Genomic DNA, 25,684 nt, shown 5'->3' with positions numbered 1-25,684 from the left:
GATAATAAAACATATTTTGTAGTGTTGTGAGGATTAGAGATGAACCATGTTTACAAAACATGGCAGTCTCTAATTGCTGGCCTCTTTAAACGGTAGCTATTATTAATAGAAACACATATGCTCTTATACAAGTAAGGGAATAATGTGTGCTAGCCTTGAAGTAACTCTAGGAAATTGAGAACAAAAGGGGACTAGGACCCAAACAAGGACCAGGCATGCAGCATCCTTAACTCTCTGACAAAGGGCTTTACTGCTAGAGACGGATAGGACCACGTGTGCTCCAGACCCGGTGTAACATACAGTTTCCCTCCAAAGCATTGATGTCGCTCCTCTCAGCTAACATTTTGTTATCTTTTAAAAACATTCACGATAAGCTTGTGAAAAATGATGCTCATAAGAAGCATGCTAAGTGTCAGGCACGTTTGCGGATAGAAATACACTTAACCCACCCGTGACCCTGTGAGGCCGATCCCATCATCATTCCCAGTGAGGGTGTAGATATTTGAGAGCCGACCTCGAGGTGTGGATATTTGAGGGTGGACTCAAGAGTGTGGGAGCCGCTGTGGTGCCTGGTCAAGGGGGCAAGCACGCGAGGATACTGTTTTCAGAGTTGGGGTTCACACCTACAGAACTGAGAGATTAAAAAAAAAAACAAAACTTGGAGGAGTCATGAAGACCCGTTAGCTCCTTTGGGGTTCCCGTGAGCATCCTGGAAAAGGGAGCCGTCCTCCTACCCTCCTGCGACTCTGTAAGGAACCCGGTTAGGAGGTAGGGGCCACGGTAACCCTCCACCGCACTTCGAAACCTCAGGCGAATCTCGCACCTGCAAAACGAGTTAGACAATCCGTTTGGGTCAGTTACGATTTTACATAGGGGGGCGGAGCCTCCTGAGGAGGCGGGGTGGTGGTGGCGGTGGCGGTGCACGCGGAAGGCCGCGAGCCGCCGATTGGCTGGGACGGACGCCCGTCCCGCTTCCCTCCCGCCCCGTCTCCGGGTGGCCTCGCGGCGGGGCCCGCAGGCGCGCAGAGCGGGCTGGCGGTGCCAGACTGGCAGGGGGCGTGACGAGGGAGGCGGGGAGGGGGCGTGTCGGGGCGGGCCCCGGGCGCCGCGCGCGTCACGGCCTGCGGCCCCGCCCCCGGGCCCTACGCGGCTCACTCCTCCTCCCCCGCCTCGTCCTCCCGCTCGCTCAGTTCTCGCTCCACGTTCCACGCCGCGGCCTCGCTCCCCCGGCGAGAGCCAGCCCTGCGGCCGCCGCGCGCACCCGCCGCCCCGCGTCTCCCGCGCACGGCTCTCCCCACGCGCGCGCCTCGCTCACGGACGCACGTTCGTTTCCCTTCGCGCGCCCGGGTCTCGGCGGCGGCGGCGGCGGCGGCGGCGGCAGCGGCGGCGGCGGGCGGACCGCGCGGGGCAGCTCCGTAGCGGCCGCCGCGGGCTGGCCGGCGGGCCATGGAGGCGGATGGGGCCGGCGAGCAGATGAGACCGCTACTCACCCGGGTAATGAGCGGGGTGAGGGCGCCGCGGGCGGCAGGGCTGCTCGGCGGGGGTGGGGGAAGCGCGGAACGAGGCAGACAAAGGCGGGGGCGCGGCGGCCGTCGCGGTCCGGCCACCTCGTCCCGGGCCCGGCGCCCCTCCGCCGCCCCGCAGCCGGCGAGCCTCGCCATCCCCTTTGTGTGGCCGCCCAGGGCGCGGGGGCGAGGGGGCGGCGGCGGCGGCGCCCAGGAGGCCCGAGTGGGGGCAGCCGGCAGCGCGCCGCGGGCATCCTCGCCACCCGCATCCTCGGCGCCCTGCGGGGCCATCCGTCAGCCCTTGACCCCGACCATCTCTTCCTTTCTCTCCGCAGCGCTCGCCTCCCTTATTCCCGGGCGTGCTCCCCGGCCGGGGGTCTCGGTTCCGGTTGCCTGGGCGCTGGAGTTCAGATTAGCCCCTCGAAAATCCATCTTTCTTCTCCCTCTAAGCGCGGCTCCACCTGTTTCTAGCCCCAGGCAGTGGTGAAGAGTTGGGGTGGATCTTTTCCCTTCTTGCGCGTCTCCCCACCCGGTCCGCGCGGTGTGCTTTTGTTCGGTGAGTTCTCCGGCCGCGTGGACGGGCTGCCTTCGCGGCCAAGGCTGCCTTTCGCTGCTGACTCTGCCTGGTCCGCCTCCTCTTTTGGCGAGAACCAGGGGAGTAGCCTCCTGCCGCAGGCCAAATAGAAAGAGGAAAGTGTCCTGAGCTCTGCGAGCTGCTCCTTTTTAAATCAGCCTAGCAAAATCCCGTATCCGGGTGGCTTTCGCTTCAGGGTTAGAGGGGACTGGGGGTGGGCTTGCAGAAGGCCAGCGTTCCCATTTAGGATGCTGGACGGGCGGCCCATGCTCGACAAACTGACTTCCTGCTCTCATGTAGAATACATGTGTCCCCACACTTGTGATTCTCCTCTCTCTTCGTAGTTCCTGACTCAAACGGCATGGAAGTGTTGTAAATTTTCCGCTTCCAATTCTTACTCTGTGACCAGCAGAGGAGGGAAGGATGCAGTGAAAATTTTCCAGTCTTTCACAACTAACAGGAAAATTGCTTTTTGTGTGTTTTTATTTGCGTTTTTAACCAGCCGCCCCCCCCCCAATCTTTTTTTTAAAGATTATTGTAAGGCCCTGGAGAGTAGTCGTTGATTATTACTTCAGTATGTTCACTTACAAATTCTCAAATCATGGAGGAAAAGGGAGTCTCCAGACAGTGAAGTCATTTAGCAGTGGTTTTGGGGAGGATCAAGTCACAGTGGTGGTAATGGAATACTGGAAACTCGTTCTAAGGAATCTTCCGTAATTCTTTGTGTGACATTTGAATAAACTGCATTTTGGAGGTCTTTCTTTCTTTCTTTCTTTCTTTCTTTCTTTCTTTCTTTTAGCACTTTCTCTACTAATGTGTATCAAATAGTGTTGTCTGTTCTTAGATTTGTTTGCAAATTTTCAGCTTAGAACAGTTAAAGAACATTCTAGTTTTTATAAAACTGGATAGAAATTATGATGTCTTCTCAGATATTGGCTGCTTAGCTATCAAAAGAAGCATGCTAGGGGCATCTGGGTAGCTCAGTCTGTTAAGCCTCCGACTTCAGGTCATGACCCCATGTCATGGGGTTCCTGTGTTTGAGCCCCGAATCAGGCTCTGTGCTGACAGCTCAGAGCCTGGAGCCTGTTTCAGATTCTGTGTCTCCCTCTGTCTCTGCCCCTGCCCAGCTCGCACTCTGTCTCTCTCTGTCTAAAATCAATAAACGTTAAAAAAAAAAAAAAAAAAAAAGGCATGATAATGACATTGCCTTCCAAATCATTCATTCATTCATTCATTCATTCATTCCTCATTGTAATAACACTTAGAACCTATTGTGTAATATCCAAAAAGACAGAACCAACTCTGCACTAATGAAACTTACATCCAAATGAATGACAAAGAAATTATCAAGCACTTAATAATGGCATGGCAGGGGAGCACTTTGGAAGGGTATACTTTCGAAATCTTTGGGAAAATAAGACTTGGCCACAGTAAATATACAAGTCAGTAATAGAAATCAAATGTAATAAACTATCACACAGTCTAAAAATAGAATGAGAGAACAGTAGAACTGTGGTTTATGGAGTACGAACACTGTAACTTGAAAACTGGGAAGAGAGGAACTATTTGTATCAATAAAGTTATATTTTCTCATCAGTTTTCCCCTGGTAAATAAAGTCAGAAGAATGGAAGAGTATGATACTCATCAGTCATTACTTCTCCAACTGGCAACTACTTAGCATAGCCAAAAAAGTAGAATAAAATTAATATTCATCAAATGCTATCTTGGGTATGTGATTATGCAAAATTTTTGAATAAATTGGTGGCAGTATATATGACTCTGAACCAAGTGCATCTGTTCCATAATTTAGGCTCTCAGGTTTCTTCTGCTTCTAAAATTCTGTAAGTTTCATTGATCATGGTTTTGGGATAGGAGGAAAGTCATTTATCTTACAAAAATGCAACTTTTGTTTGCTTTATTACAAAAACGTATTGCAGGCTTCTCTTTGGAATTGACTTGAACCATCAGTTGTATTTTCTCATATAGGTCAAATATTCTGTTACAACAGACAGCACTGGTTAGAAGGTTCCCAAGTTTTGACAATTGTTCGTTCTTTTAGGCAGTACATTATTTAATACAGTTCTGTTACCACTGAAATTTTCAGGCTGCTCCATGAATTTTGTTGGTACACAAATCATTCATTTCATGGGTATTATGTTATCTCCTAGGTGCCAGGCACTGGGGTATGGGCACACAAGGTAGACAGAGTCCTAACCTCATTGAGTTTACTTTGGCGTGTGTTAGTGAACACAGTGATAGCCATTTGCATTCCTGCTAATTCCATTTGTGAGTGCCAGTTAAAACATTTTCCTGAGTCCATTAGAGACACTTTTAAAAAAGTAGTCATTAGAATAAATAAAAGATACTAACAAACCAGGATGCATTCAGTGGTGATTGGCAAGTAGAAGGTTTTTTCGGTAGGTCTGTAAGTAAGCATACCCTTTGGGATCTGTGGTTAGGTATTGATAGCTCTAGAGATCATATGTACCCCACGCATATTATCAGAATTTTCGTTACCTTTCGGCCTGTAGTTGGTTTGTTTCTCTGCACCACAATCTATGGAGTTGTAATAAAGGGAGAGATAGGAAATCTCATCCATTCAAATTAAGCTGTAGGACAATTGAGTTGGATTGAAGAATTGCTTTATTTGGTAATTGAGACCGAGAAGTACACAGGTTTTCTTCTAAGGGAGCTTAGGGTATGAAAATTAGAGTATTTTGTTACACTAGACTCCTGTTACTTGAGTAGGTTAAAATCGAAAGCCAAAGTAACTTGTTAGAGGAACCTGGTTTATTTTAGTGGTATGTGGGTATGAACCAATATATTCTAAAGCCTTAGTAGTTAAACTTGTCAACATCCTGTAATGGGTTGTTTTTCTTCCTCTTTCCTTCCCCTTCTTTCTTACTATATTTCATCACAAATATGATGTTAAAGTGGATAGAATCTGCAGTTCACAAAATGGGCCATTTACATAAAGGAACATACAGGTGAGTCTAAGGGTTAGTGTTACACATTAGGCAGTGTGGTTTTTGATTCATATTGTAGCTTTCTCTTATTGATTGTGGATTCTCCTATAGTTACCAGTTTTATGGATACAGTATTTCAAATTTTGCAGTAAGCACGTGTTAGTAATAAAGATCTGTGTATGTATGTGTAAGGGTGCAGCAACTCACTCCCCCGCCCCTTTTTAAACCTCCTTTTGAAACAAGAGAACTTGGTTCCTGTACAAAGCAGGTAGCTATTCCAGTATTCTAGCTTGTAGTGAAGTTTGCCTCTGTTTTTGTTCAGCAAGCAACTTCATGTATTTTGTTGAGTGATACTCACTGAATTACATAACTTGGGGAGACTTTGATGATTATTCGTAACTATGATGATAAACCGTGAAGGGGTCTATGGTTGGCATGGTGCTAAGATAGTGTTTGGTAGTGTTGCTGTTAAGTCTTCCTGAGGGCAGAGGACTTAGCCTGGAGTAGTGCTAGGTTTCGAAATTAGTGACTCTTTGCCTCCCTGGGCTAGACATTTTTATTTTTATTTTTTTATTTTTATTTTTTTTCCTTTTTTTTTTTTAATTTTTTTTAATTTTTTATTTTTTTATATATGAAATTTACTGTCAAATTGGTTTCCATACAACACCAAGTGCTCATCCCAAAAGGTGCCCTCCTCAATACCCATCACCCACCCTGCCCTCCCTCCCACCCCCCATCAACCCTCAGTTTGTTCTCAGTTTTTAACAGTCTCTTATGCTTTGGCTCTCTCCCACTCTAACCTCTTTTTTTTTTTCCTTCCCCTCCCCCATGGGTTTCTGTTACGTTTCTCAGGATCCACATAAGAGTGAAACCATATGGTATCTGTCTTTCTCTGTATGGCTTATTTCACTTAGCATCACACTCTCCAGTTCCATCCATGTTGTTACAAAAGGCCATATTTCATTTTTTCTCATTGCCACGTAGTATTCCATTGTGTATATAAACCACAATTTCTTTATCCATTCATCAGTTGATGGACATTTAGGCTCTTTCCATAATTTGGCTATTGTTGAGAGTGCTGCTATAAACATTGGGGTCCAAGTGCCCCTATGCATCAGTACTCCTGTATCCCTTGGATAAATTCCTAGCAGTGCTATTGCTGGGTCATAGGGTAGGTCTATTTTTAATTTTCTGAGGAACCTCCACACTGCTTTCCAGAGCGGCTGCACCAATTTGCATTCCCACCAACAGTGCAAGAGGGTTCCCGTTTCTCCACATCCTCTCCAGCATCTATAGTCTCCTGATTTCTTCATTTTGGCCACTCTGACTGGCGTGAGGTGGTATCTGAGTGTGGTTTTGATTTGTATTTCCCTGATAAGGAGCGACGTTGAACATCTTTTCATGTGCCTGTTGTCCATCCGGATGTCTTCTTTAGAGAAGTGTCTATTCATGTTTTCTGCCCATTTCTTCACTGGGTTATTTGTTTTTCGGGTGTGGAGTTTGATGAGCTCTTTATAGATTTTGGATACTAGCCCTTTGTCCGATGTGTCATTTGCAAATATCTTTTCCCATTCCGTTGGTTGCCTTTTAGTTTTGTTGGTTGTTTCCTTTGCTGTGCAGAAGCTTTTTATCTTCATAAGTGGGCTAGACATTTTTAAATGACTGATGGAGGATGAGAGTGGCCAAAACTTTTTGTCAATGCTTGGTTTATGAAGATAATGTGATTATGATGTAAATGTGCATTTTTACCTGGAGCTGATTTGCCAGTGCAGAAAGGCTCTAGATGGGCTATTCCAAGCAGATTTTCATATTTACTCCAAAGAGGATATTTTTAAATATTTTAATTTTTATTAAGCCATAGTTTGGATTTTAGTAAGTTTAAGCAGGTTTTTTTTTTTTTTTTTTTTTTTTTTTAATAATATCCAAGTGAAGGGTAAAGCGTAGTCTGCCTTTCATAATGAAGTAGGAAAAATACTTTAATATTTTACCTATTTCTTTTTCTTTTGTAGGGAATATGTATATTAGTGTCATTTGGTTTTCATTTTGCTCACATGTCAGTGTAGAATTGTCTTCTCTTTCTATATTCCTGGACTACACTGCTTCTTTTTTGTCAGATTGCCCGATTTGGAGAAGCTGTTGAATTCTGTATCATCTCTGACTAGGAACTTGGGAATTGGATGTACCTTTGGAAATGGATTCACATGTGTAAGGTGGCTATACTTTATTTTATATCATAGACAAGAGTGTGGAATGGTTTTTCAGAAGAGCATGAGAAGGGTAAACATGATACGTATAATCTCTTTCTCAGAATTTGCCGGAGCATATAATTAACACTTGGTGCTTGTGTGTTTGGTGCATGTTCTTTTATATATAGGGTGTTTTCAGCTTGATACCATTCTTTATTCTGGAAAAATACTGAAGATACTCACAGATTCTTACCTTGGGAATTGATGTACTCAACAAAGATAGGAATAAAGCAAATTCATATATAATAGACTGTATTCCCATTGAGTTCCATGGAAGTATTGGAGATGTTTTCATTAAAAAAAAAAAAACTTCTGTCAAGCAACAAATTTTGGGGAGCACCTGGGTGGCTCAGTCGGTTGACCGTCCAACTCTTGATTTCTGCTCAGGTCATCATCCCAAGGTGGTGGGATTCAGCCCTGTGTTGGGCTCTGCACTGAGCTTGGAGCCTACCTGAGATTCTTTCTGTCTCTCTCTCTCCCTCTGACCCTCTCCCCCGCTCACATACGCGTGCGCTTTCTCTCTCTCTCTCTCTCTCTGTAAAATAAAAAAAATACCATTTTTGATAAGAATTTAAATTAGAAATTTCCATTCTATTATAGTTTGGCTGCTGGGATACCATCATGATCTAGAAAACATCTTTCCTTTTTAAAAATTGTAGGACTTTTTAATGTTTGCCATGGGTGGATGGGGTTTTGGGGGGAAGGAAGTTGTCTGGGAAGAGAGGGAAGAAGGGTATTACTGAACTCTTTGTGTGAATTACAACAGATGCCCCTTGTAAGCAGATTCAAACTTCAGCACAAGGCTCCATGAGAGGAGCCTGGTCTGGGCTTCAGCCCCCTCTGGCCCTCTCCTTGGAATGCCCTTCTGCCCCTTTGCCCTCCTGTAGGGTACCAGTCCCAAATCAGATGTGGTAGTCCTGCGTTTGTCAGTTTTTGATTTAATACTTCTCTCTCTCTCCTAATCATTTCACCTGCTAGACTGTTATCATGCTTGGGGATTTTTTGTTCTACATTTAAAACTCCTGGAATTTTTTCCTCCTCTGGGCATTCACATTGTCACATTCAGATCTGCAGCAGAATTATATTTCTAGTAGATACTGCTGTCTAATGTGAAATGCATTTCATTCTGAAAATCCTTGATCTTGAGATATTATTGTACAAAATGAATTAAAGACCAACTTTCTTAATCCTCTAAGAATCTAATGTATTTGTTTAAAATGGGAGCCACCTGTGTAAAAATAAGACTACAACCCCTCGTAACCGTTTCCACAGTTATTTAATAGGATTTACTTTGTGTGATATCATTAATTGTTAAACATGATCCCTTTTGAGGGTGCTTTATTTGCTTTACATCAAGGTACACTTCGTGGTGAATTCTGTGCTGTTTTTTCATTAGCTCTGGGTTCTGTCCTAGCATTTGAAATATCAGTGAGGCCACAGATAATATAGCACTTCTATTCAAAATTACTTTTAAAATAGATAAGACCATGGGGACTGTGGTCCATGAATTCCCAGACACTGGAAAATTTTATGCTTGTATGCATTTTTTTTTTTTTTAACGTTTATTTATTTTTGAGACAGAGAGAGACAGAGCATGAAGGGGGGAGGGTCAGAGAGAGAGGGAGACACAGAATCTGAAACAGGCTCCAGGCTCTGAGCGGTCAGCACAGAGCCTGACGCGGGGCTCGAACCCACGGACCGCGAGATCATGACCTGAGCCAAAGTCGGATGCTCAACCGACCGAGCCACCCAGGCGCCCCCGTATGCATTCTTTGTAGGCGAGGATCAAGTAGCTTTACATTGAGATCTCAAGGGAGTTTATAATCCAAAAAATAGCTAAGGAATACGTAGTCTAAAAATTGGCTTAGCCGGTTTCTTTAACGCTCATAGTAGTCTTACATTTTGTTTAAATAGATGACAGTAATTATATATGCCCCAGTATTTGCTAAAGTTTGTTTTGTGAAATACTTCATGTATAGCAGGTTTGGCCAAAGAACTACTCTGTAGCCAGATAAGTTTGGGAAATGTCACACAGTATACATTTTGGAGATTCATAATGCATAATGGTATATTAAAGGCTCTGTGAAATCCTCTAATAAATACATTAAACTTTGGGGAGAGAATGCAGCCATGTGAAGTGGAAATTTCTGATGGTTATTACAAAATATGAACAGTAGGTCACTCATCTGTTTTATTACAGGTCTAAGAAAACAAGTCCTGTGAGAGGGATAATTCACTTGGTTACAGTGGCAGGAGAGATTTGAAAAAAAAAAAATGTATCACTTAAGAAGATGTTTTGGAAGCAACCTGATAGGGTCTGGTTGAATACATTATGGTATATCCACAGAGTGGGGTACTACGGCTCTTAAAAAAAAGGTGGGGGGGAAGATGTCTTTGTACTGATGTGGCAGATCTCTAGGATAAATTGATGGAAAGAAGCAACGTGAGGGACAGAGGGCACTATACAGCGCCTTTTCTTTAAGGGGGATAATAAGAACGTACAGTTGTATTTACTAGGATTTTTATAAATACACTGGAAAGGTAAATAAAAAAACTAACAAGAAATGGTTGCCATAGAGAGTATGAGGGAACAGGACCTGAGGCAGGGGTAGGAACAAAACCAGTGTGTCCCTTTCTATGTAATTTTGGATTTTGAACCTCGCAAACATGTAGCTATTCGGTAAAAGAGGGGATGGTTTCTTATGTCACTTTATGTCATGGGTTAACATATTTCATGAGAGACATATGGCTTGATATAGTCTAATATGTTATGAACTGCTTAACTTTAACTTAAAAAGGGAGTCGTGAACACACGACTGTCGGTAAAATCACATGCTACGTGCCTACTGGTGTTACTGAATGTCCGAGTCCTTTGGCACCTGTGGGTTTGCATGTTACCGATGTCCTGATTGTCCTCTCACTTTCACCTCATTTCTGTCCAGGGACTTAGACTGTGGAAGAGCCAGTAGAAGCCAGTGGGAAGACACTGAGGATGCTGTTATACATGAAATGCCTTAGGCATAGGAAAAGAGCTGTTTGGTTGTATATTTTTTTAAACTTAGAATTTTCCTTTGCAATTTTTACACTTACCTTCAGTCGAGGATCATAAATGTTAAAAAAAAAAAAAACAAAAACACCCAGACTAATTACAATGAATTGTTGAGATTACAGTGGTGCAGTGGCAGGGGGCACCATTCATGCTGTTTTCCTGGTTTTGCTCCATTTACGCTGAGTGTGGTACGGCCGCTTCCCCACAGAGCTGTGAGACCTGGAAGTGCTGTGGGAGGACAGCACTATGACTGTGCCTTCCTCACGTGGGAAGTGTTGATCCTCAGGCTGGATTGATTAATTCACTAATTAACTAATTTTAATTAGTTAAAAAAGCTAGTTAAAAATAAGACTAAGAAATGATTTCTGTTTAGTTTTTTCATTTTTTTTAAACTTTTTTAAAGTTTATTTATTTTGAGAGAGAGAGAGAGAGAGAGAGAGAGGACGAGCAAGAGAGGGGCAAAGAGAGAGGGGGAGAGAGAGAGAATCCTAAGCAGGGTCGGTGCTGTCAGCACAGAGCCCGATGCCGGGTTCAGTCCCAGGAACTCTGAGATCATGACCTGAGCCAAAACCAAGAGTCAGATGCTTAACCGACTGAGCCATCCTGGGGGCTCTTCTGTTGAGCCAGGTTTTAGAAGTCAGTAACTTGGAAAAGAGAATCTTTTCTTCTCTTGAAAGTATTTTTCTGTTTGAGCGTAAACCTCCGTGGTATTCCTAGACTTCCCAGCACCTGAGATGGAATAATGAAACCTCTTCCAGTGGGCACGCTGGATAAGGAGGAGGAATGCTGTGATTCTCATGTTGGGAATCGCTAATCGAGGACTTGGGGGTTTTGTCCTTTGCTCTGGGGGCAAGGGAAGAACAGGTAACTGACTAGAGAAAGCCTGCTTTGAGCCGTGCATCTTATTAGGCATCTTTTAATCACTTATTATCCCTCTTACAGATGGGAACTCCTAGGCAGAGAGATTTTCTGAAATTTCCCAGTCCATACAATTAGTAGGAGGCTAAGCTGAGATTTGAACTCATGGTCGATGCGAAATCGCTCATGTTCCATATCTCATTATTCTAGAGTAATCCGTGATCCCTGTTTGTCAATGCCATTTAACATTAATCACATTAGATCATTTTACATGTATGATACTTTGAAAGCCTTAGATAATTGAGCTGAGTTTTATAGTTAACAGCTTTTATTACTGTAACTTTTGTGAATTTGTTGCTAATATTATAGAAATTAAGTATTTAAAAGAAATTTGCCTCTTTGCCTCCAGATTCAGGAAATCTGAATTTTTCTGGATCATTGTTGAATGAATCCTCCTTTAGGTCTCTTCCCGCAATTAGGTCTGTTCTGTGGTTTAACGTGTAGAAAATGTTCAATGACTGTTCAATGAATGAATATAAGGATAATGTAATGAACTCCCAAGATTTGAAGCTGAATATGTTCCTAGTGAGTTGTTTAATCAGTCAGTTAAGAAATTATATAGCTTCTGTCTGGTGGTGTTACCATGAAGCAAAAGACTCTTACTTTGCCAGCAGAAGAAAATGTTCTTTGCCTTTGTTCTGTTGTGGTGGACGGGGGTGGGGGTGGGGGGCGCGGAGATATTGAATAAATACAGTTTGGAGTGATCCCAGAGTAAGAGTACTTAATATTTTTTTACCCTGAGATACAATTTCAGGCAAGTGAGTGTTAAGCACGTTAAAATGAAAATTTTATGGCTCAGTATATTTTCACAAGTTCTAAACACATTTAAATGGATTGTTGGAAAAGAGTGCATTGGTATTTTACTTGTATAGTAACACTTGTGTAATATTTGCTTTATGAAAATCCGTGACATTTAATATATACAATTACAAAAGGACCAGTAGCAAGAAAAGGGATCTCAAAGCCCAGATACAATGTCAGCTGCTATATATATTGGTCGAAATTGTGCTGTTTCTCTAAATTCTTTAGAATTATTACTTAACATAAAAGAATTTTCATTCTGTTCATTTGCTTTAAATTTTATGATTTTGTGGTTTGTGGGCTTTCGTCCTTCCTGGATCCCACCTTCCTGACTTCCCAGTGCACGCCTTCCTTCCTGGACCCCGCCTTCCTGACTTCCCAGTCCACCTTCCTGACTTCCCAGTCTGTGCGTCCGTGTTTGCACAGGTGCCATAACTGGCCAGTGCCCTGGCTCAATAGAGTCCTTTCAGTAATATTCTGTACTTAGTTTTGTTTTGTTTATAATTGTTCCCAGATGACCTTCTAACACGTTGAGGAGGAGTTTCTTTTATCCATTTATGCACGTACCATTAGCAGTATCCTCAGGATAAGGTTCTGCTGTGAGCCTGTTTAAATCTGGGCAGTTGGCCTCCCTTTTGTTAGGAATAAGGGATTCATTCAGACCAAAATTGGCCTTTGTGTGCTCTTACATTTTAGCTTATTGAACTGTTTTTATTCAGTAATAGGAAATTCACGAAATAACCACAAGTCCCAAGCCTTATTTTTAAGACAAGGTAAAATTTGGATGTAGCCTAACCTTAGACCCTGATGTGACAAGTACACGCTTGGGTTTGAGACACACGTCGGGTTCCCACACATCGTCATCTGCCACCAGGTGGCCTTGGGCAACTGACATCTTTGAATCTCATTTTTCTCATCTATAAAATTGAAATTATAATACTTACAGGGCTTCTTCAGGATCAGGGAAAAGCATATAGTGTGCATAAAATGCTGAATGTGCCTGTGGAAACTTGTAATTAGTAACCATCGTATATTTTTATGCAATGTCTCATGTAACAGAATTCTAAAAGAATTAGTCTCCATATTGACTGAAGAAATAGAAAACAAAGTCTTAACTATCCTTAACTTCTGGCATTGAGATCTTCTAGATAGCTCTGTGGGAAGGAATTATGTATTGGGAAAAACCCAGTTCTCTTCCTGTATTTTTCCTTTTCTCTCACATGACTGCCACACTTACAACACTTCTGACGACAGATGTGTGTGTGTGTGTGGGGGGGGGGGGGGGGGGTTCCTCCTACCAGTCAATGCTGTGGCCCTAGCTGGGTGTTACAATTTAACTCCATTCTGGCACTGTCTACCGGGAGATAGCATCAGACCCCACAAGTTAAGCACTCTGACTCACAGCTGCCCCTTCTGATGTCAGTTGCCGGTCCAGGTTGTCACCTGTCCTTCTGACCGATCAGCTATACGGTGGAGGTTCCCATGACCCCTTCTTGGATTCCACTGACTTGCTAGAGCAGCTTACAGAACTCAGGAAAAGTTTGTTCACTTTTGCCAGTTTATTCTGAAAGGGCATATGGTAGAGGCCCCAGATGAACATCCAGATGGAGGAGATGCATAGAGCGAGGGGTGCGGCAAGGGCTGGTGGAGCTTCTGTCCATTAAGAGTGCCACTGCCACTCTCCCGGCACCTTCACCCACGTGTTTGGCCACCCAGAAACTCTCCAGACCCTGTACTTGGGGAGTTTTATGGAGGCTTCATCGCGTTGGCATGGCAATCATTAACTCCATTTCCAGCTTCTCTCGCCCCTCTGGAGAGTGGGTTGGGGCTGAATTCCAAGCCTCTCATCGTGGCTTGGGCTTTCTTCTGGTGACCAGCCCCCATCCAGGAGCCACTAAGAGTTACCTCGTTAGAACAAAAGACCGTACTGTCATCCAGGAAATTCCAAGGGATTTAAGACTTCTGTGTCAGGAACCAGAGACAGAGACCAAATGTTAGAATGAAAGATACCTCTGGTGCCCTTATCACTTACAAGATTATGAGGGATTTAGGAGCTCTGTGCCAGGAACCAGGGACAGAGACTAGTATATATTTTGTTCTGCTACCTCACAGGTTAGGTGGTGGTTTATTGCCTTAAGCACCAAACTTAAGATATTTTGACAAAACGTTTAGACATTTAAAGCATAATACGATTTTTTGATTTAAATAATTTTAACCATTTGACAGAACATTTGAAATGTGATATGTGTGTCTCCTTTTAAAAATGAGTACTGATCACTAGTATTAGGCTGTTGTGGTCTGTTAAAATCTTATTTTAATTATTTTCTTTTGTCATTGAATTTCTTAACGGGTTTTATAGATAACAGAGGAAGTCACAGAGTCATTTAAATGTGGGTGGGGAGGAGAAGGGTTTTGTGTTGTGTCACTCTGTGATATACAAATCTTACCTCTTCAGATGGTCTTCTGATTCTTGACTTGTTATAGATAGTTGAGGTTACTAGATTGCTTAATTCTGTTTTCAGGAGATCTTGTTGTATCTTATTAGTGTTAGATTTTCAGAATTTAGTCTGTAGGGTATTGCAGTATAGAAGAATCTAGCACACTGCTTGGCAGAGTAGGTATAAGATAGTTCCTAACTGTTATTCTGCTAAGGCTCAGTGACAAGAAATTTTGTGAGTTTATAGTTTCATCTTAAAAATTTTTTTTTAAATGTTTACTTATTTTTGACAGAGAGAGAGAGAGAGACAGAACATGAGCAGGGGAGAGGCAGAGAGAGAGGGAGATGCAGAATCCGAAGAAGGCTCCAGGCTCTGAGCTGTCAGCACGGAGCCCGACATGGGGCTCGAACTCACGAACTGTGAGATCATGACCTGAGCTGAATTCAGACATTCAACCGACTGAGCCACCCAGGCGCCCCTATAGTTTCATCTTAAATTTAATTGTCATTTATATTTTTTCTGTAATCTGAAATAACAAGAATTATTTAAGTACAAGTGTACTTAATTGGATAAAGTGAGGCTTCGGAATTTTGCATATATATATGTACACATGTACATATATAGGTACACATACACTCTCATATACATGAGTATGTGTTAATCTGAACCATTGGATCACTAAACAATTTAGAGATATTTAGGAATTTTCAGATTACCTGTAGCGTTGAATTTTAATGGGTTATATTAGTCAAGATACCATCATTCTACCACAAAAATGTGATTTCTCAAAAGGTCCTTACTGTAGGAATTTTAAGGTAATGCAGTTTGTTTTAAGGAGGTCATGTAAGGGGGCACCTGGTGGCTCAGTTGGTTAAACATCTGACTTCAGTTCAGGTTACGATCTTGTGGTTCATGGGGTTGGGCTCTGTGCTGACACCTCGGAGCCTGGAGCCTGCTTCGGGTTCTGTGTCTCCTTCTCTCTGCCCCTCCCCTGCTGGTGCTCTGTCTCTGTCTCTGTCTCTCAAAGTAAATAAATATTAAAAAAAAAAAAAGGTCATAGACCATTGTCAGTTGCATTTTTTGTTTTGTTTTGTTTTGAGATTGATGTTTTCTTACCTCCATTTTTCAAGCTACTTCAAATCTTTTTTTTTTTTAATTTTTTTAACATTTATTTATTTTTGAGACAGAGAGAGACAGAGCATGAACGGGGGAGGGTCAGAGAGAGAGGGAGACACAGAATCGGAAGCAGGCTCCAGGCTCTGGGCCATCAGCCCAGAGCCTGACACGGGGCTTGAACTCGCGGACTGCAAGATCGTGACCTGAGCTGAAGTCGGACGCTCAACCGACTGAGCCACCCAGGCGCCCCCAAATCTTTTTTAAAAACAGTTTTAGGGTGCCTGGATGGCTCAGTCGGTTAAGTGTCCCAACTCTTGATTTTGGCTCAGGTCATGATCTCATAGTCAGGAGATCAAACCCCACATGGGGCTCTGCGCTGAATGTGGAGCTTGCTTGGGATTCTCTCTCCCTCTCTGCCCCTCCTCAGCTCACGTGCTCGCTTTCTTTCAAGAAAAAAAAAACAGTTTTGATAGAGGGAAGATATAGATAAATTTATTGATTAAAAGTCAAAACAGTATTTTACTATAATAGCATAGTTGTCATAGCAACGTGTGGGCTCACCCAGAATTAGAATCATATTGGAAGTGTGTTAGGGAGAGGTGGGAGATAAGGTCATAAAGGGAGTGAGGGAAAGAATTTTCAGGTTAAATTTCATCATTTTGGATCACAATTGAAAAATACAAATTGCATGTTTTACATAATTGCATTTAATACTCAGTTTTTAGATGTTAATTAATTTTGCTATCATGTCCTAATTGCATAGAGTTAGCAATAAATGGGTTTGAAAGGTTAAGTGGTGAATATTGAGTGGATTAGCCACGAGGGATTGTTTTATACTTATGGTGCCAGTGCCTCCTCACTTCCCGTTGTGAACTTCAAACAGGGGGAGTTTGAGATTTCTAATTTGGTGGCACTGAATCTCAGATCATTGGGGGTTGCTGCATTTTCCTGCCTCTACAATAGGTAGAGGTATCTGATGGGAGAAGTAAATCATGTTCATTGAGAAAAATTTTTGTAGAGAGACAAAATGATACCATTTCAGCCTTATTTTTCAAACTGCCTCATGAGAATGCCAGTACATCAAAACAAATGAACATTGATAGGCTAATTTTGGTGGGACCTGTTGATTAGTGTTTGTTTAGTGTTTAATGCCTTGAATCTGGAGTAAACAGCTTTTGCTTTAGTTTGTTGTCTGAAATAAATGAACTTGACCGTTGTATTTTAGATCATAGGACTAGGGCCTTTAATCAAAACTTTTTACTCATGGTGTAGATGGTGAATTAAAATGTTAATTTTTACCCTTTTTTACTTTGTCCTCCATTATTCAAAATAGTTATGAAGCTAAAACCCTGAGGAGTCTCTGCTTGTCCAGCGTCTAAAGTAGGTATGATTAAATAAAATTTAGGAAGGATATTTAATGTCAGAATATTCATTCTCTGTATCTTCTCACTGTTTTCCAAGCTGTTATGATTTATTACTGGTTTGTAAAAATAATGTATTATATTATCACAAGCATTAAAAAAAAAAAAAGTAGAAAATACCAGACAGTACAGTTGGAAAAATAGTTATTTTGTGAAACTTTTGTTACATATACATGCATGGATGTGAACAGATAATGTGTGTACTATATTTCCAGGGGTTACTGTTAAGAAAAAAAATTGGGAATCTGTTTTTATAAGATTAACATTTCATTACATTCTTTTGAGATTTATATATACATATGTACATACACATGTATTGTTTTTTCATTTAAAATTTTAACATATCCAAATAAATGTCTAGATTAAACACTTATTTGATGTCTAAGTTAAAGCTACATCAAAAAGTTTTATACTGAAGAATTTAGCTTCTGGTTCCATATACAATAAATGAGGCATAATGAGAAAGAAGTGCCTGTATGTATGTATGTATATATATGTATATATACACACACACACATATAAATAAACAAATAAGTAAAATATATAAATGTTTATGATATGTAAATAGAAAGACTTTTGTTTAGTCAGTTTGACCTACATGTAGCTGAGATGTTATATTATTGTTAATGAGATGATCATTTAGAAAGGACTTGTATGGAAACTCCATGGAGAAAATCTTACCTTTAATACCTTAGCAACTGAATCAGTTCCTTAGAGCTATGCATTAACTGCTTTAGGATTTTATAAGAAGCAAGATGAGAAGCATGCACTGGTTAATGGCATTAAACTGTAATTTTTAGATTTTATGTGTATGTAAATACACATACTTTGAGAAGGCTTGGAGGAAAACAGGTATTATTTGTGTACAGGATAATCCTTATAGACTTAGGTTTTTTTGGAGAGGGATCTGAAGGAGAGTCCATTTGTTTCAATAGGAACCAAATTCATTGATGTAGGGAGGCATGAGTCTGATTCTATTTGATAAGCTGTAATTTATTTTTTAAAGAAATCTCTATGCCCAACATGGGTCTTAAACTCAACCCTGAGATCAAGAGTTGCATGTGCAGCCAGGTGCCCCTATAATAAAGATTTAAAGACATTTAATAAAGATATTTTAATAAAGATATCTCTAAAAGAGTTAAATTATTGTGCAAGGACTAGACAAAATGGTCATTTTTTCACTGGATCATCATGTTGGCACCTTAGCAGTGATTTACTTATTGACCTGTGTGTTGAGTTTATTTTTTTAAAGTTTATTTTTTTTGAGAGAGAGAAAGAGAGAGAGCACACGAGCGTGCACAGGCGAGAGGGAGAGGGAGAGAGAGTTCCAAGCAGGCTTCACACTGTCAGCAAGCCCAGCTCAGGACTTGAACTCATGAACTGTGAGATCATGACTTGAGCTGAAACCAAGAGCCGGACACTTAACCAACCGAGTCATGTAGGCACACCCTGTGTGTCGAGTTTTAACTGGAAACGTGGCTGTAGTGAAAATTTTCATATAAATTTTCATATAGTTGAAGTTTAGGCTCTTGATGAAGTTAAGTGTGTTTAGGCATGACTATCTTATGAGAGGTCCTCTAAAGCTGTTCTAGGACTGAGTTCCTTTACGAGGTATTCAAGCCTTGCCAATGTTTGAGCTTTTGACGACTGTTAGAGAAGTCTTCAGTGGCCCCAATGTAGGAATTTATGTTAGTTTCTATTTTACAGTGTCCTTAATGTGATATATTCCCGTAATTCTTATTCTGTGAACCTTGAGGCTCTTAATCTACCTTTCATTTTTGGTTTGTTTTCTGTTTTTGTCTATTGCCTGCACTTTCCTATCCAGTTTAGAATCCATGACCCATATCTTCTGCCTCCGTTTTGTTGTTTGAGGACATTTATCATCATGTCTCTTGGTTTTAAATATTTTGGTAAATTCCTAATCCTCAGTCAGTTTACCTGTGCTGGAGATACTCAGAACAGCTGGAAAAATTAAATGACACAGCTTTATAGATGGGTACTCCTCTACATTCCTGCTTCTTTCCTCTGGTTCCTCATGAAACATAGAAAATACTCCCATGTCTAATTATCTCCTGTTCTGTACAGTGGGCACATCAAACATTCTTGCTCTCTCCAGAATGTATCCTCTTGCCCCCTCAATCTTAGTAAATAGTGCTGCTTTCTTCACAGAGACAGTAGAGGAAACCAGAAGGAGCTTCATCCACTGTTTCTTGTTGGACAGCTCAGCTAGACCTTGTGGTGTCTTACATAGGACTTAGAAAACCTTTTCTTCTGTGTTTCTTATCAATGAATGGCAAATTTGGCTCAAATTTGAAAATGGGAGCATTGTCATGACTTTTCTTTCCGTCTGCCCAAACCCCAGATCCAGTGGATTCAGCATCCTATCTCTAGTCTCCTTTCTCCAAACTTCCTTTGATCATTGCAGTTCAGGCCTCTGTCTTCTTTTGCCTGTGATAATGTAGTATCTTTCCAGTTGGCTTCCAGTGTTAAAGAAAAAGTACCGTTTTGTTAAGGAAGAAATTTCGACACTTGCTAAAGAAGGTAAAGCAGACTGTATTTAAGGGAGACTATCCTGATACGGGTGTAGTGGCCATACAGTGGAGAAGAGAGATTGGACCCAACCCTGAGTCTAATGAGGACAAGAGGCATTTAAATCCAAGAAGCAGGGATGGGGATCAGTGGGTGGAAAGTTACTAAGAGGAAACAGCAGAGGTAAGGGGGTCCTTATTAGACCGACTCCGCAGAATCTGGGAGGGAGGACAGGGTGGTCAGGTATCCAAGGTGGTCAGACGCCAAGGATGAGGGATTTTCATTGAACTCATTTGTCAGGATTCTCACTCAAACTGGATTCTACAAGGACAGAGAGGGAACCCAAGGTCTGCTCAGAGAAGCCTGATTCAAGTTTGGTCAAAGGAGAGAGTCTTTGTCGCCAGTTTCTACATTGTTACCTTGCTAGGGGATCTTGGTACCGGTGATTATAGTTCCCTTTTTAAAGCCTCTTGCTGTAAGGATGAATCTGAAACTTATCTGTGCCCTGGAAGGTCTGGCCCGTTTCCCTTTTTCTACCTTTTTTCTGCCTTATCTGCTCTTTCCTCTTTCTTCTATTTCAACCATTGTCAAATCCGTTTAGTTATTTGAACACACTGGACTTTCTCATCTCTGGGTCTGGGTATATTAAATCCCTACTCCTAGCATAGTTCCCGACACATAGTAGGCACTCAATAAATATCTGTTAGATGATTAAGTGAATAAAGGAATAAATGAAAGTATCTTGTAGTATAAGGATAGATATAAAAATCTCTGAAAAAAATATATAGATATCCAAATGATTGAGGTAGTGAAAAGATACACTTAAAATCACATATCCAAATGGAGAATTTCTTAATAATGTACGGGCATTTTGGATAGTTACAATAGTGCTTTCAGTAAGATGCAAATTTGTATAAAATGAATGGAAAATCATTTGCATTGAAGAAACCCTTGATCTAAAGGATGGCGCTCCCATTTCCTTAGATTTAGGTTTGAATACTATCTGCTAGCTACATTATTGACTGCCTCCTCTGTCTTCTAGAATTCATGACTTAAGTCGCCATTTAAGTGAGTATGAAACCATTAACACCTGGAAAGACAAGTGACAGTAAGTGCGTTACCTATGCTGAAACCAGTTTTTTTTTAAACCTTTCAAAATATCCATGTTTTTAAATGAAAGCAAAAAAAAAAAAAAAAAAAAAAAAAAAAGCCCTATGTGACTTGCATCAAACCTGTCTAGAAAGGAGTATTTCGTTTTTACCAGTAAGGATCTGTTGTACACATACAAAGTTAATAATTCTGTGTGAAGAAAATTATATTTTCAAGGAGCTTAAAATTAGGTGGGAAATAGTGGTGAATATGTAAAGAATAAATTCAATTTCACTTAAATATAAAATGTAAAATTAACATAGGATGACCAGTGAAGATGGTCACATGATAGGATGGTTCTAATACCTAATATTTAATTGTTTTGTGCCAGGAACTTTTCTGAGCTCATTACTACCTTCATTATCTTGTTACATTGTTATAATTTATCAGTTGTAATACATACTACAGATAGAGGACACTGAGATTCAGTGAGATTAAGTAATTTGTTTAGTTTTGCCTAGCGAGTAGTAGAGCTGGGATTTGAATTGAGGTAATCTGACTCTAGAATCTATATTCATTAATGTAATGTTTTATCTGTAGCCAGAGTAAACTTGTTGACGGGCTGCATTACGTATATATAGGCACTGTTTTCCGTAGTATTTAGTGTTAATTTTATATCTAATGTAATTTATGGAGATAATTTGCTGGATTAGGTCATTAATTAGAAGCTGTTTCTCAAATATATGCAAGTCATTTTAATTAATGAAATTTTACGCAGTGTTTCATTATTTAAACATGATTTTGCTTTCTGACTCCTACTTTATTTCTTTCTTAGCCACGTATTCTAATGTTGCTGTTATTTTCCAGATGCTCTAACCACTGCAACATGTACTTTTTGTCTTCCAAAGATACTATGTTTCTTGTTTGTTGTAGTTTCTTCTTTCTCTTTGTACTTGTCAGTTTATCTTTTAAAAAATTAGTATCGGGGCACCTGGGTGACTCAGTTGGTTAAGCTTCCAGCTTTTGGTTTTGGCTCAGGCTGTGATCTTACAGTTCATGGGTTTGAGTCCCGTGTGGGGCTTTGCACTGACAGCACAGAGCCTGCTTGGGATTTCTCTCTCCCTCTCCCTCTGCCCCTCCCTGGATTGCACTCTCTCTGTCTCAAAAAATAAATAAACATTAAAAAAATTAAAAATTACTATCAAGTTAGTGAATTTTGGGAGGGAGAAGAGGTAAACCCAAACCCAGTCTTTGATCTGTCATGCTCCTTGATGACCCAAGTCATTTTTCTTTACTTCCTTGCCTTTTGTAAGCATAAAGTGAGTTACTATTGAAAGAAACCTTTATTTATTTATTTTTTTCAGATAAAAATGTGTCTTCTGGGGTGCCTGGGTGGCTCAGTCAGTTAAGCATCCGACTTTGGCTCAGGTTGTGATCTCACAGTTCATGAGTTCGAGCCCCGTGTCGGACTCTGTGCTGACAGCTCAGAGCCTGGAGCCTGCTTTGGATTCTCTGTCTCCCTCTCTCTCTGCCCCTCACCTGCGCGCTCTCTCTCTCTCTCTCTCTCTCTCTCTCTCAAAGATAAATAAATGTTAAAAAAATGTGTCTTCTGTTAGAGAACAAATATGGAAAATATTGGAAGAACGTGAAATAAAATGACCATTTGTTTGAATTCAATTGAGTTAGTTGCTGAAAATACTTAAAGTTAGATGATGTGCTTTTCAACTTGAGGATAATTGCCTGATGAATTAATTTCATTCAAATTTGGGCCATTTGGAAGATAAATTTTATCTTGAATCCATAAAAGAACTAGTATCAGAGTAAATAGCAACAACCATTTGTTGTAATTGTTAGAATTTGCTAGTTTATCTGCACAACAATTAAATTTGGCAACTTTTAATCTTAGATTTTTAAACTACTACTGTTTTATAATGGACAGCTTTTACCTTGGTAAGTGAAAACAAATAGAATGGTTTTGAATATTCCAGGCAGGATTCTTTTGGTTGCCTGGGATCAGAAATCTATTTAAACTTGCTACAGTTAAAGAGATCTTTATTGCAAGTGTGTAGAGTTTTGGCTGGGATACAGGAAAAGCTGAACACAAGCTTCAGAAAGGGAAGATGGCTTCAGAGCACAACCTCTCTAATCTTCCTCTTCCTCATCTCTGACACGTGGCTTCTTTATGAAGTGCCCCTTGAAGTCACTTGCGTCTTTTGTCCTCATCTGCTTCAGTTTCCCCAATTTTTTGTTGTCAAACTGACAGTCTCTAGTCTGGATCCTTCTAAGCAAGGTTGAGTCTATGACTTTTAATTTACCAGATTAACCAGATAACTCCCTTGTGGTGAAATACATACAGGGACAAGTTGTGATGATTTTTCTAGTGGATTCATTCAGTCGATTGGAGGAGTTAACGTAGAGATGCTCTGTATTTCAAAAACCACTTTGAAAGGGGAAGGTTTATAGGTGAATAAGTAAGGCCTGAGGACTTGTTTTACAATGTCTTAAAGGTACACATATGTAAAAAGATTTCCATCCTGCCTTTATTTCTGTAAGAGTTATTATTATTAAAACTACAGTAGGGATAGTTTATACAGTAAAATTATCCATATGACATCCTTGGGATTCCTGTACACTGAGAACAAGTACCTTTCAGTAAAACCCTTCAAGCTCCAGATGCATTTCTGTCTGTAGAGTTCATTGCTGAATGCAACTTTTATATAAGGATGAAGGCTTCACTTTATGTTCGCCTCGGTGGGCATCCATGCTGACTTCTGAGGAAGAAGCTGGTAGATTTTGTTTGTTTTACTGATCTTAAAATACTAGAGATAAGTAGTAGCTCTCAGGTGTTTCTAGAGCAGCGGTTCCTCAGTGGGTCTGCGTGTTGGGGTGTGTTTCGTCCCTTAGGACCTCAGGCGTTCCCGGAGACATTTTTGCTTATCGCAACTGGGGAGGTTTGTGTGCTACTGGCACCTAGTAGGGGAAGAAGGCAGATATGCAGCTGAACAGCCTGCAGTGCACGGGACCTCCCCCTACAACAAAGAAGCATCCGGCCCCAAATGTCAGAGGTGCCCAAGTTGAGAAGCTCTGTTGTCTAGAGTCAAGGATCGTAGAGCCAAAAAAAGGTTACAAGGTTCAAAAGAGACACGATTTTGGAGTTAAGCACTGGTTTTGAATGCCTTAGGGGAAGTGAGAGAGGAGATCATTTCTACCAAAAGCCTGTGTGTAAATATATCTGAGTTTACTACATTAATCTGCATTTTGACTTTGGTGATTGTGCTATATTTAAACCAGCTTTAGTTACATTTAAATTCTTACCAATCATACTACTTTTTAATTTCATAGGTATGTTTTCCTAATGGTAGTCCAAGAGGAGACCTACAAGAATGAAAAATTCTTTGTAATTGATGTTTAGGAGTACTATAAATGAGTATTTTCTTAGTGCGAATATGAATTGAACTACATCTCCTTCATCCCTAGCATTTACATGTGAAGTATTAACTGAGAAAAAGATGCTTTCCCAAGAACAGTTGCTACTTTTTATAATGATGTATTTTTTTTCTTGAAAACTTTTTTTTTTTTTTTAAGATTTATTTATTTGAGTAATCTCAGCACCCAACATGGGGCTTGAACTCATGACCCTGAGATCAAGAGTCACATGCTCCACCGACTGAGCCAGCCAGGTACCCCAGAAAGTTTTTTGATAAAACAATTTTTACTTTATAGTGAAATATATTTGTGAACTAGATTCTTCAGTTCTTTAATTCTCATGAAATTGTAGATAAATCTCAAAATATTTTTAAAAACAAAATTCCTGAAAGGCTATAGGTATTTGAAATACTTAAAAAAAAAAATGACTGTGTGTGCGGGGGGGAGGTGCTGGGTGGCTCAGTTGGTTAAGCATCAGACTTCGGCTTAGGTCATGATCTCACAGTTTGTGAGTTTGAGCCCCGCGTTGGACTCCGTGCTGACAGCTCAGAGCCTGGAGCCTGCTTCGGATTCTGTGTCTTCCCCTCTCTTTCTGCCCCTTCCCAGCTCGCGCTCTGTGTCTCTTTCTCTCAAAAATAAGTAAACATTTAAAAAAAAAAAAATGACCATAGGGTTGCCTGAGTGGCTCAGTCAGTTAAGCATCCAACTCTTGATTTTGGCTCAGGTCATGATCTCACAGTTCATGAGATCAAGCCCTGCGTCGGGCTGTATACTGACAGTGTGAAGCCTGGTTGGGATTTTCTCTCTCCCCCACCTCTCTCTGTCTCTCCTCCACTCATGTGCGCTCTCTCTAAAACTAAAGAAATTAAAAAAAAAAAAAAAGACTGTAAGTCTGCTTCACTATAACACATTGATTATTCAGTGGTATATGTAAAATGCGCATATAAAAAATATAGCTGTCATTTCCTAAATATTCTAATATATAAATGGAACAATTTGTTCAGTAGCTCTTTACCGTCTGATCTGAATGATGTTAATGTTCAGGCTTCTTAAAGCAGCTCCCACAGAAGTTTTTTCAAACCCTGAATTTCCTGCCTGAAACGTGAACTCTCCATTATCATTGGACATCCTGCATGTCTGACGATCGCCACCAGATGGTGATCTTATACGTTGATAAAGCCCGATCCTTGGTGAAAACTGAATTGGTTGCCCAAATTAAGCCATGTGAACTCAGCAGTGATATTTAGCAATGGTGAAGGGTGTGGACTCGCTATGCTTCCCTCTGAAACATGTTTTAAAATGAGGCATGTTTTCATTTGTTTTGGAGGGTTTTTTCTTTTCTTGGCTCTTCGGTTCACATTTATCTATGGGAAACCAAAGTAAAATAATATCCCCATAACTTTATTATAATACTGATGCTAATTTATTGTGTTAAAGTTTTTGCTTTTGATTGGAGTTATTTTATGGCTGTTACCAAATTTCTGATAGATTTAAAGTAGTATTTCAAAGTAATTAGGTGAGTGTTTTTGTGATTCAGTACATTTTACTTACAATTCCCTAAATGAGGCATAGAAGCAACTAAAGTTATATGTAGAACAAATAAAA

The 25,684-nt window shown here is 40.7% G+C and overlaps 1 protein-coding gene across 7 annotated transcripts in view; it reads left to right on the top strand.

Moving 5' to 3' along the window:
• The first annotated feature begins 1,331 nt into the window (after positions 1–1,331).
• Positions 1,332–25,684, top strand: part of SLC4A7 (solute carrier family 4 member 7) — a 112,627-nt gene continuing 88,274 nt past the window's right edge. For 5 of the 7 annotated variants that reach the window (XM_060638481.3, XM_060638477.3, XM_060638483.3 and 2 more), the window contains exon 1: positions 1,333–1,494. In XM_060638481.3, coding sequence (XP_060494464.1) covers positions 1,447–1,494 — 48 coding nt within the window. In that variant the 5' untranslated portion in view covers positions 1,333–1,446. Of the gene's footprint in view, positions 1,495–25,684 lie in introns of all 7 variants that reach the window. The other 2 variants (XM_060638462.3, XM_060638479.3) reach the window with 2 other exon arrangements.

This window comes from Panthera onca, chromosome C2, assembly GCF_046562875.1.
Source record: "Panthera onca isolate mPanOnc1 chromosome C2, mPanOnc1 haplotype 2, whole genome shotgun sequence".
In the NCBI taxonomy this organism is placed as follows: Eukaryota; Metazoa; Chordata; class Mammalia; order Carnivora; family Felidae; genus Panthera; species Panthera onca.
Note: the sequence above shows the minus strand (reverse complement) of the source record. Positions and strands in the feature narration are given on the sequence as shown.